This window comes from Vulpes lagopus, chromosome 13, assembly GCF_018345385.1.
Source record: "Vulpes lagopus strain Blue_001 chromosome 13, ASM1834538v1, whole genome shotgun sequence".
Lineage (NCBI taxonomy): Eukaryota > Metazoa > Chordata > Mammalia > Carnivora > Canidae > Vulpes > Vulpes lagopus.
This window is the reverse complement of record NC_054836.1, coordinates 42,470,512-42,483,382: the sequence shown is the minus strand read 5'-3', so window position 1 is coordinate 42,483,382 and position 12,871 is coordinate 42,470,512. Positions and strand designations below refer to the sequence as shown.

Sequence of the window (12,871 nt, the reverse complement as noted above, 5' to 3'; positions counted from 1 at the left end):
GCGCATGTTGGGATGTGTGTGCATGTGTGGATGTGGTGTTTGTGAGCATGTGTGGATGTGTGTGTGTGGACGTATGTGTAGGTGGGTAGAATTTCCATTCAGAAGGACACCAGAGGTGAATGAAGCCTTCCCACTATGTAGAAATCAGTTACGGGCCTGCATGCCCACCCAAAATCCTCTCTGGTAGGTATGTGAAAGAATTATTTTTAATATTTGGCTTGAAATACAGACCCTTAGTTTTCTTGAATCAGCACGAAAACCTGCCAAAAAGAAGACAGAATGCTAATCCAGTCTGCTGAGGGCCAGTGCAGATTGTGGCTGGGAGCCAGACCGTAGTAACTGAGGCAAAAATTACACCAGAGACCTGGTTCTGGAAACCAACTGCATCCCCAGGAAGAGTTGAGTGTATGCATGTTGAGAGTAAGAATAATTAACCCTTCTCTAGAGCTCAGTGTTGCCAGGCCCTGCTCCAACTATCAGAAGAGGTGGGAACTATTGCTTTCTCCATTCTGCAGATGAGAAGGAAGCACAGAGAGGCCAAGTGATTGCCCAGCGTCACATAGCTAGTAATTGTAAGGTGATCAAAGCCAGAATGGCTGGCTTGTGGTCTGTATGATCTTGGACAAGTCTTTCAACCTCCCTCCCTCTTGCTTTCCTGTCTCTAACATGAATACAACATAAAGTCCCATACAACAAGTTTTATTGTGCTTCATGAGGGGCACTGAGAGCTCTGTTTGAAAACAAAATCCAGGAGTTAAGACATCTCAAGGTATTCCCCAGTGGCTCATGGGAGTAGGCCTCTGGTTGTGTCTCTAGCAACTTCATAACTACTGGTGAGGGTTGAGTGATCCTCTGATATGGCCACCCTGGACCAGGAGAGTGGTGCTTACCTGGGCCTCGGCCGGGCCTCTTCTTCTGCAGGAACATCTGGGATCCCGGAGGGGCTGGTGGTACCGGCAAGGCCTGCGTGCCGGACTTGGGTGGCTGGGCCTGGAAGCTGGGAGACTTGGGGGGCAGCAGGAGTGGGGCTTCACCACTGTTGTTAGCTCCTGGCAAAGGAGGCGCAGGCACAGAGGACCTCGGGGTACAGGAGGCATAAAGAGGGGGTGGAGGTGGTGGAGGTGGTGGGGCAGGAGGCTCCCGAACATCTTGGGCAGGGCTGGCAGCCTCTGCACTGAGCCCGGGATACCCACAGGGTGGGAGAAGAGGGAGTGGTGGTGGCATGGGCGGCAGGTGCAAGGGGGCTAGCTGAGGCTTTGCTGCTCTGTCACCGAGAACGGAGGCCAGGGTGGGTGGGAGTGGGGTTGGGAGAGGAGGTGGGGGAGGAGGGGGAGGGGGAGGTGCAGAGGGGAGAGGGGGTGCAACCCCAGGGGGGTTCCCTTTGGTGAGCGGGCCAGGTGGGGACACCAGCGGAGCTTTGCTGGGGGAGGATGGGGGCAGGGGTGGGGGGAGCGGGGGAGGAGGTGGGGGTGGGGGTGGGGTGGGAGGAGGTGGGGCAGGCATGCTGGGGCGAGGAGGGACTGTCCTGGCAGCGCCATGAGCCTCAGAGGCATTGCCTAGCCTCGGAGATGCAGGGGGGTTAGGTGGGCCCCCGAGAGTTTTGATGGGAAGCCGGGGAGAAGGTGCGCGTGAGCCAGGGGCCTGCCCTGTCTTGCCACCTGGAAGTGAAACAAGTTCTGAGTTAGCTCAGAGACAGAAGAAGGAGAAACCCAAATTTGCGGGCAGTGATGACAGACAGCATGATGTTAGTAACCTGCATGGTGGATGCTCTCTCCTGCAGGTTCACCCAGAAGCTGTCACAAGGGTGCCAGCCGGCCGGGCTCCAGGGGCCTTGCCAGCATTACTGTGCTGTCCTTCTCTGAGATAAGCCCAGGTCAGGCCACCAGCCTGCGGTGCAGAACCAGCTTTCCTGTTCCATCTCACCTCTGCCCTCAATTGCCAAGGGCGTCGGAGTCTCCCAGCCCAGGGCCCTGGGCCGTGCTGACCTCCTTCACCTCTCCGTATTTCAAGACCACCCTCACACTCGTTCGCCATTACCCACTAGGTCAACCCAGTTGGGTACCCAGCCTTCACACCCCAGTTTGAATCCTCAGGTGTACCCAGCAGAAGCTCCTTGCTAGTGAGGTTTCCCTCATTTCCAGAATTTTGTGAATAAAGGGCTTTGTTTCTGCAGAAACAAAATCACAAGCTTATTCCTTGAATATCTAAGGTAACTCAGAAGTCAGTGGGAAGACACCTTGCCTTGGGGATCATGTCCAATGACCCTGAACCTCCCAATTCCATGGTCTCTGGAAGTTCAAATCATCTTTTCTGAAAGATCTGCTCATTTCCAACAGGCTCTCTATCTCTTGGTCTCCTGGCTTCCTCACCCATAGATCCATGAACCCCAACTTAAAAACCCAGTGCTTCTTTGGAATTCAACAACAGCACACACTCCTCACAGTGACGTGTGCTTGGTGTACTTCATGGAAGACTGGGTGGAGGTGCTCCCTAGGAGGGGCCCCAGCACTCTGGGCACAATGCCCACTATACTGCTACCTCTTCTCCTTTTGTTCCTCTCTCACTATGGAGAAAAAGGGTCCTCTCCCCATTTACTAAAACATGGAAGTTCTGCAATCACTGCTTAAATGTGTCCTTGGAGCATCACGGTCCACTCAGGAGGCATGTTAAAATATTCTTTCCAAATAAATGTTCTCCTTAATGGAATTCTGGGGAATGTGTCTTTTCCTATATTCTCGCACCTTTATATTTTATAACCCCTATGAAAACATGTGGAGAACATTTGAAAAGATGGTTGCTCCTCATAACTACAGATTCCTGGGTGTTGCAGAATAAAAAAAGCAGAGCTTTCAAATCAGATTATAAACCCCAGCATCTGGTGGCGGTTCTGAACTTTTCAGCTGATGAGTCTCCAGTTGTGTTTACCCAACCAGGTACAAGATCATACCCCAAAGTACTTGATGCCAAAAGCCAGGCCAGTCAAAGGAGGCATGGTGGGGGTGACACTACGGCTGACACTCAGTGGGCAGGAGGGTGGCATCTAGCTTTCCAAAGGGATGACCCTCCTCTGGCTATGGTGTGACAGTTACTGGGCAGCACTACTCATTGCAAGTCTCAGTGCTGAAATGGCTGCTCTTGAGACAGGGTGGTGATGTCACTATTCCTCTGTTGAGGATTTTCTTTGGGGCAGTTCCAGAAGAGATGTCTTTGTACCGATGCATCCACCCTGTCTGACTCGATCCCCTTGGGGTCTAAGACAAGCAATGCCATAACAGCTGGCTGACTGTGACCAGGAGTGAAGGCCCCCACTTGGCCTTTTTAAGAACAGGATCTATCACCTACAACTCTAACGTTAGACATTTTATGTGAGGTCCAGGGCAGGTGTCAGGCTCAGGGATTCCTGCCTCCAAGGTCTCAAGCCTGTTTCCATAGTACACAGACATGAAGATGGAGTACTAAGGCAGTCCCTAACAGGCTGAGGCCTCCTTCTATGTCTACTTGAACGTGAACTTTAGAGGGATAACAAGTTTGAGGAGCAGAATCAGCCCCTCAGTAACCAATGTAGACCTTTTATGTGACTAAATATAGACCTTTTATGGGACACCCTGTACCCAAGATTCAAAATCTCTTTGAAAGAGTCAGTTCAAAGTACAGAAGCTTCTGTTTACTAAGCAGCCAAGCATATGAGAAGTGAGCAAACCTATTTTTATTGTGACATGAAGAGCAGAGATGAGATAGGCACAAATCCTCATCTGGCTTTGTTCATGCCCACTCCAGGATGAAGCAGGGAGCCGGCGGCTTGCACTTAAAGCAAGACCCACGGGGCAGAGGAACTAACAGTGTTAAGTGCAGGCCAGGAACCCAGGTAGCATGGGGCCAGCGGAGGGAGCCAAGGGAATGAAGGAGGAGGCTTCATTCACCTCCTCCTGAATCATTGGATTCACCCTAAATCCAAACAGAAACACAAAAGGAGACATAAAGCAGGTGGGGAAAGCCCAGCCTGAGTGCACCAAGAGCCTGGGGGTTATCAAAAGAGGAAATATGTCTTCTTCCTTCAATCTGTGTATGTTTCCAGAAGACCCTAGACTGTATGGAAGTCTCATTACATATTCCATAGAACCCCAACTCAGTGGTGTTTACTCATCCTAGCTTTTTTTTTTTTTTTTTTACTTTTTAAAAAGATTTTATTTATTTATTTGAGAGAGAGAGACAGAGAGAGAATTCTGAACTGGGGGTTGGGGCAGAGGAGGAAGGGGAGGGAGAGTAGAGAAGCAGGCTCCCTGCTGAGGAGGGAGCCTGATGTGAGACTTAATTCCAGGACCCTGGGATCATGACCTGAGCTGAAGGCAGATGCTCAGCCACTGAGCCACCCAGGCGTCCTCCATCTTATTTCAATGATCACCCCATCAGAGCTCTAAGCCAGGGCCACATTATGACTTTTGAAGACATTTTATGGGTGCATTGCTACAATGACAAATATAATCTTTGACTCTAAAGGCTCATGTTTTTTTTTTCTGATTTAAAAAGATACCCGAACATTTTAACGGGTTGCCAAAAGTACTGTGAGCACTAGGCTTTTGTGTTTTCTGGGCCTAATGGCTCTAAGTAACCATGCTACCCACTTATACATTCCATTCAACAAATACTTACTGAGCACCTACTATGCCTCAGGCATTTTTCAGGCAGTGAAAAAAAACATAGTTCCTGTCTTCACAGAGCTTACTTCAGAGAGAGAAGACAGAAATAAACAAATAAACCAGTAAATATAATATGTCAGATGGTGACAAGTAATACAAGAAAACTAAATCAAGGTAGAAGGGAAATGGACTAAGGGGGTGGAGCTGACATTTTATATGAGTTGATAGAATAAAGCCTCACTGATAGGTCGATCAGGTGCCATATGAGCAGAGACAGGAAGGAAGGGAGAGAATGAGCCACATGGACACCTGAGGAAGAGTGTTTCCGGTCAGGGGAGCAGTCAGTGCAAGCGCCCAATGGCAACAACATGCCTGTGTGTGCAAGAACAGCAAAGAGGACAGTGTGGCTGGGAGGGAGGGTGTGTGCTGGCAAGAGTGGTGGGCAGCATCTTGAGAGAGGTAGCAAAGGCCAAAGTCCTTTTGGCTGAATGACCAGGGGCTGATGGAAGGGTTCTGAGAGAGGAGAGCCAATGGTCTGTCTTACTCTAACATGGCACCCAATCCATGCATCTATTCACTGGCTCCCTCCTTGAGTTTCCGTCCTGTAGACGTCATCATCAGTCACTACACTATGGATTTCCATCTCCTCTGCAGATACTAATCCTTGTCTTCACAGGGTGGCTCAAGCATCAGACGTTCGTATCCTACTGTTGATAGGTAGGAATGGCTGGCTTCCTTCGGCTGCTCCCTGTGAAAACTGACTGGGGGCGATTTCTCCTATCTTTACTTCTGTGAGGAGAAACTAGTAGACGTTTTTCATCCCACAAGATGCTTATTTGATACCACTCAGGAATTTCAAAAAAGAAGGCAGCACTGAAAACCAAACCCGTAGCAAAAAAAGAGGAAATGAAATGGCCTCTGAGAAGGTTCACACTGGATCTCAAAGCATCCTAGGACCCTTATCTTTGCTGGACTTTATCAGTAGGCGACAGCAGCAAATGCACCCCATTATGTCGTACAGCCACAGAGCCCACTAAAAAGGTTAGCAAAGCTACATGGTAGAAAATTCTAAACCAGCAATGTTTGGGACTTGATATTCCCTGATTTTTTTTTATATATTCCCTGATTAATGAAATTATTGGAGTTTATTTCAGCTTGCTGGCTAAAGAGAACAATAACAGGAAAAATACTTCTATTACACACAATAAGTATATATTTGCCCAACTTTAAGGCAAGGCTTTCAAAATATCTGATACCCACTAACACATAAGTGACTGCAGTAGACTGGCTGCAGAAATGGCCTTGATTATCCACATTTCCCTGATTCCATAATCTCTGAAATATGATTTTGCAGATCCTCTCATCAAGAGGTGAAGTCTCTTTCCCCATCCTTGTTTTCTGACTGGCCCTGTGGCTTGCTATGGACAAGAGGATGCAGTAGGAAGTAACACTGTGCCAATTGCAAGACTAAGCCTTAGGACACTTCATATCCTTTTGTCATCTCTATACTTCTGTCCTCTCTGTTGGCCACCACAGGAAAGCCAATCCCAAATAGTTGGCTAGACACCGAGAGACCATGTGGATCTGTCAGGCCAGTGATTTCAGCTGAGGCACCAAAGATATAGGAACTATAAGATTAGCAAAAGACCTGGGGCACCTGGGTGGCTCAGTGGTTAAGCATTTGTCTTTGGCTCAGGTCATGATCCCTGGGTCCTAGGATTGAGTCCCGGATCTAGCTCCCTGCAGGGAGCCTGCTTCTCCCTCTCCCTCTGCCTATGTGTCTGCCTCTCTCTCTCTCTGTCTTTCATGAATAAATAAAATAAAATCTTAAAAAAAAAAAGATTAGCAAAAGCCACTTACCCAAGCTGTATGTACCAGAGGGAGCCCAGCCGAGACCACCCTAAATTGCCAACCACAGAACTGTAAGCTAGATACATGGTTGTTTAAGGTCTCTAAGTTTTAGGGCATTTTGTTACACAGCAATACCTAACTGATAACAATGACGGATACATTACAGTGGAGTCACCAAGGTTTTTCTAATGTGATTTATATCTTTTGTCTATACTTTGCAGTCTGGGCCCCCATCACACCATTGTTAAACACTACATGCTATGGCAAGTCATTCTTCAATTATTACAATGGGGTGACTGACACAGGATGATGATTTGCAAGATCCCTTGGGAACAATGCTTTGAATACTTCCAGTGCATGCTCCCAAATCCATGATCTCCTGCTACATACAACTTTGCACTAAAAACACGTCACTTAAACTTGACACTAAAAACATGTCACAATCCTCAGGCTTGCCCAGTTGGTTCTACATGTTAAAGAGAAAAAGACCATGAGGTAGCCAGTCTGAATTTTCTCTTACCTGCCAAATCCCTCTGGCCGGCTGGTCTCAACACAGGAAAGCCACCAGCAAACAGATCTCCCAGGGCTGGCGGTGTGCTTCCACCTCGAGAGTTTGCAGATCCCCCTCCTTCTTTGTTGGTTCCTTTAGAACCTTTGTAGAGAAAAGGCACATAGATGAGGACTTGTGAGTAGAGCTGAGCTGCTCGTTCCCAGCCTGGGACTGTGGTCCAACACCTCCAGGGCCAGCCTTCCCGTCCTCCTATTCCAGCATTACCCTTCTAGTAGACATTGTTCCCAAACCCCTCTGCAGGGATACCCCACAGAGCCGTGTGCTCACGCCTGTCTGCTACTCTCTCTGGACCTACCAAAGACCTGACCATCGGTAGCTGAGCTCCCTGAAAAGGGACCGAAACAAAGGGATCTAAATGCTGCCATTCCATGGATGCCGGTGGGGAAATTGACAGCACCTTTTAAATGGGAGAACACCCAAACACTGGGCCTATTTTCAACTCGATTGTTATTGTGGGAGGACCAGACAGAGAAAACCCACAGATTTAGTTTAGTCAGTAATTTTAACTTCTTGTCCCCAGAGTCTGGCCCAAAACTGCCACCAGGAAGTGAAGGTCTGCGATGATTTGTGCTTTGGCCTCTTCCTTCTCTGTCTCCCCAGCTCTTACTCCCAGGGCCCTGCACCCTTCTCTGCATCTTTTCTTCTATAGAAGAGAAAGCTCGTAAGACCCTGCAGAGAAGTGTCACAAATTCCATCCTTCCAGTTGTGTGTGATGGACTAACTCCATACAATGAAAAGACATTTGGCTTAGCAAGAAATGCTCACAGCCTGAAGCTAACTTGCACGGAGGAATCAGGGCACAGTGCCCACTGGTGGATGAATGTGTTTATAGATGATTCCAACTATTACTATACATTACCTATCCAGTGGAGTGATTAGGGAGTGAGTATTCCAATCAAATGGGTTTATCTGGTAATTGGGCTTAACCAGTTAGATAGCGGGTTTAGCTGGAAACTCATTTTTATTGCAATTTTTGAAAATATTTCTTAAGGTAATTTATCTATCCTTGTGTATTTACTATATAATTATGGATGCTAGATACTACTCTATTTTTAGGACTATCTTTGAGAATTAGCATCATGCGCATCATTGAAAACTATATGAAGACATAATAAGAGATGATGTTGATAAATTGTTCTGCATAGATTATTTCAACCTTCAGCAATCTTGACAAAAAATATTATTACCGCCCACATTTTGTAGATGAGCGGACTGAACCTCAGAGAAATTCCCAGATGTGCCCAGTAGCAGACTCGGGACTCAGCCTGGGTCATGGGACCCAAGCACGGGGCCTCTCGTACTCTGTATATAAAAAGCTGCAGTCATATGATTCTACGAGAGAATTCTGAATACATCTTTTTTCCTCATGAACACCAAACCTTGGCATACTTTAATGTTGAGACTTCGATTTTTCTCTCATTGAGTTTGAGGACTAGGTGGACGCAGGGTAAGTGATCTGTGGAGGGTATCACACCGTGGATAAACACCGAGTGGAGTACCCGGGTGATGGAATGTTAGCCAGCAATAAAAAGGAGCAAAGACCTGGCACATACTACAGCATGGATGAACTTTGAAAACATTATGCTAAATGAAGGAGCCAGTCACAAAAAGGCCATAGTGTATGGTTCCACTCACCTGAATATCTCAAAGTGGCAAATCCATAGAGTTGGAAGATGGATTTAGCAGCTTCCAGGGACTGGGAGAAGGGAGGAATGGGGAGTGACCCCTAATGGCTGTGGGGTTTCCTTTTGGGGTGATGAAAATGTTCTGAAGTTAGACAGAGGTGATGGTTGCAACCACATTGTGAAGGTGCAAATGCCACTGAATCGGACGCTAATTTTATATTATGTGTATTTTATTGCAATTTAAAAAAGTTATCCCCTCATGTTTTTGCTTATTTGTTTGTTTAGCATTTGAACAGTGGTAGAAGATACCCTAGAAACCATCTGTCCATCTGGAAAGGGAGCTCTGATTCTCTCACCCTTGTGGCCTGTACATCGTGCAAGTCTGTGATGGCCTAAGGTGCAGTGCACCTGGGTAACAAGTGGGGCCCTTGCCCTGAGCAAGCCAGGGGTGGCCTGGCTGAGCCTCACGTGGCCTGCCCTTGACTCACAGCAGGCCTGGCCCAGCTGCTCACTTACTCTCGATTTGTGGGGCACTGCGGTCATTGATCTGTGTGACTTTTCGTAGGCGAGTTCCTTGCTGGATATCAGCCAACAACGCACTCCGACCTTTGGGGTCCACCTTTCTCAGGCTGGAAGTGTCTGTGCCTACCTGTAAGGGAATAAGAGACATTTGATTATAACTACATATAATATCATAATCTACTGTTTTCTAGGACAACCTCCTTGTCTCTTCCACTCCCTTCTGCCCTTAAAAGTCTTTCAATTTGTACAGCTCCTTGGGGCTCTTTTCTATCTGCTAGATGGGATGCTGCTGGATTTCACAAATCCCTGAATAAAATCAGATCTTTATTTTTTTTTAAATCAGATCTTTAAAATTTACCCAGTTGAATTTTGTTTTTGAACACTTCCATTGTAGCTTGAGCTGACATGGCAGGGGTCTCTGTAGGCTCGATGAACCACGGAGCATCAGAAAAAAACATATGGAGGTTGGTGGCAAATAAGGGGAGAGGGAGGGTTGCACTGGAAGACACAGCCAGGAGGAAACACAGAAGGTTCATACCATGTGCACGGAGACCTGGTTAAACATTTCTCAAAGCCAGAAATACTTCTTAGCACCTGCTGTATAGGAGATACCATGTGTCTTTGGTTTTCAGCTGAAATAGCACCACTTCCTCCTTTTCTGACCCCCCAGTCTAAATAAGGCCCCCCAGTGTTCTCTCTCAGGGTACCATATTCCTTCTTCCTCCGCAGTTTCTACCACCTTGTATAAATTTATATTTATCTTTCCTTGTGGAAAATTTCCATTTGTGGTTATGAATTTAAGGTTCACCACTCCCACATGACTCTGTCAGAAAAAAGACCTTGTTCCTTTTGTTCACAAATGTATTTCCAGAGAGTATAACAGGACCTGGCTGCAGATAGGCCCGTGACTATTTACCAGAGGAAGGAACGAGTGGGCTAGACCCAGGATATATGCGGTACACTGGCCATGCCTTCAAGGGCATGTGTGTGTGTGCCAGGGAGACGGGACACACATGAATGGAATTTAAACCACTATATAATGCAGCCCAAGACATAAGTCCCACAGGGAGCAAGGCCACCAAGAGTTCATAAATGGCCATGTTTGTCAGGCTGCAAGACAGATATGGGACTTTAAGATGGTCCTGAAGTATAGACAGGATTTACAAATCCTTGCTAGAGTCGTTTCCTGTTCAGAAAAGGACAATTCATCTTTGTTGACTATACAGTCAGAGACTCTCCAGTGTCACAGATTAGAAACAAGGGTAATTGTGATTTTAGCGAAAATGTGCTGAGAGCGCATTTTCACCGGCTGACTCTACAGCGCTGGTAACGCATCTTCCACAGGCTTTGAAGGGCATAAGTTTCAAAGTTGGATTCTTGATGCCTGGAAACATGCTTCTTGAACCCTTGAGAGGGGCTTGTGGGTCATGGTCAGTAAGAGAGCGATAAGCAAAGGGCCCCAACCCTAATGATGCATGTTTTTTAGAAGGCATTATTAATGCACATATACAACAGGGAATTTCTCACACAACATGCTTTTTAAAAGTCTCTCTATATACGCTATTATGTATCAATAAATCATTTTAAACTGCAAAGTTTTGTGATTTTTAAAGTCTCCTCTCATTTTATTTATAAGTAGTTAATGACAAGAATAAAGGGCCAACAGAAATATCATGACCCCAGTCAAGAGGGTATGCAAATTTTTGCAAAAATCTAGCATTACAATCTCAGACATGTATCATGGTCAGGGATTAGGAGGGAGAGAATGCTTTGTAGCTTTCTTCCTAGTTACAAGATAAGTCACACTGTGAATTATAATGACAGTCATGGTCCAACTCAGATGATAGCCTTGGGGGAAGGCAAGGGTTAGAACAGTGTGTTCTTCTGTTTAAAGAAGAAGCTGGACCCATGAACAAACCTTATTGCTAATATTGCTGGGGTGGGAGGCAGGTCATCTCACTTAATTTTAACTTGATTCTTTAATTTACTACAGAAACATATCCCCTACTGCCCAATCTTGCCCATCCATCCCAAGCTTTTCAGATGAGGGCTATGGAGAAGGTTGTATGTCCTTGGGATAATGTTAATTTGAGTACCTAATTAGCAAGGGCTTCAACAGGTTCTTGACAAATGCACAGGGCAGATTTGTTGATAAGCACCTTCCAAATCAGCAGGAGGATATGGCGAATCACGTCACACATCTACGTGCTGCAGTTCAATCTGCTGGACTGTACTGAACACTCCGTTGGCTTCTCACTTTACTTTCCTGCTGCACTGTCAGCCCTGATGACTTTCCACTAGAGGGCTCTCCCTCCCCTGATATTGATAAGATGTCAGTCAATCCTCTCCTGTGAGGTCAAGAACGAAAAACTTCATGCCTAGGGTCACCCTAGAGACTGAGGCTTAATGGGTTTTTGTACAAAAGGACATCTAAAGACATATTCATTTGCACACTGAAAACTGTAGTGCACCGTGACAGTCAAACTACTCCACCTGCAATATTTATTAACGATTCACTCATGATTTGCTTTCTTACAAAACCCTAAAAAGTCTTGTTACTGTGGTTACGGGACACAGAAACAGAAAAGAGAAGATTTCCAAACGTTCTTTTATTCTATGCACATCCTGGTTATTAGCCACTTCACTAAAAGCATAATCAACAGAGAGAAAGCCACTCCTGGACACTTTTCCTGTGGTAAATATATCCACCAAACATGCTTCCTTCACTCCCTGTGCACACACACACACACACACACACACACACACACACAGAAATCCAAAACATTACTTCTACATTTGTTCTAGTTCTTCCTTGACATTGCTATTGAGTGTGACTCAATCTGTTGAGTTCCACACAAACCTTTTGTGGACTCAATTCCCCCATAGTGAGCTCCAAATGGAGTAGCTTGGATCCTAAGAAGATGCAAAGTAGCAGAAGAGCAATGCAAATTAGCCCATCCTGAGCCGTGCAAAGGCTGAGGAGCAGAAGTGAACCAATAAGATCACATAGACAAAAACTGACAATTTTAATAGAGCCAAGGGTGGTGATGCACCTATTCTCCCATCTTGATAAATTAGAAGCTTCTGCATGTCCCTTTGTCATCCCAGCTAATGAGCTGATCAGGTTTCAGTGTGGTTGGGGGTTGGGGAGGGCAGTCCAGGCCAGAGATGCAGGTCCTGCTGTTTGTCCCTCGGCCACTACATGCCATTCCCGCATCTGTCTGATTTCATACTGATTTCTGTGAGAAACACTGATGGAAAAAAAAAATCCAGCTGGCTAATCCAAATCCAGCAGGTTGTTTGTCTCAAGGATGATCTAAACCCTATCAACGTCTTACAATTTCAGCTTTGCAGCTTCCGAAAGGTACATTCTCCAATGTGGCTGTTAAACCTAAAATTAGTTCTCAGGTTTCCAGGCACACAGCCTGCTCATTACCTTGGCCCTCAGCCCACTCCTGCCTTCCAAACTTGGGGACAGACAGCTCTCAGCAGCCAGGGTACTTGGATTTCATGACCCAACCTGAAACCCCAGGACAGCCTGAATGGCACTGCCTCCCCTGCCAGCACCATCTTGACAGAGGAGAACACAGAGGGCCTGGGACCCAAAAGAGAGACATGAAATATTTTCAGAGAAAATGGACGCAATGTTCCTGAACCTCCCATGT

General features: G+C 46.4%; 1 protein-coding gene across 1 annotated transcript in view; it reads right to left on the bottom strand.

Annotated features, from left to right (window-relative positions):
* Positions 1-12,871, bottom strand: part of WIPF3 (WAS/WASL interacting protein family member 3) — an 82,562-nt gene that overhangs the window by 15,808 nt on the left and 53,883 nt on the right. Inside the window, exons 3-5 of the mRNA XM_041728189.1 lie at positions 9,201-9,333; positions 7,009-7,140; positions 891-1,658 (exon numbers count right to left, since the gene is read on the bottom strand). Coding sequence (XP_041584123.1) covers positions 891-1,658; positions 7,009-7,140; positions 9,201-9,333 — 1,033 coding nt within the window. The remainder of the gene's footprint in view (positions 1-890; positions 1,659-7,008; positions 7,141-9,200; positions 9,334-12,871) is intronic.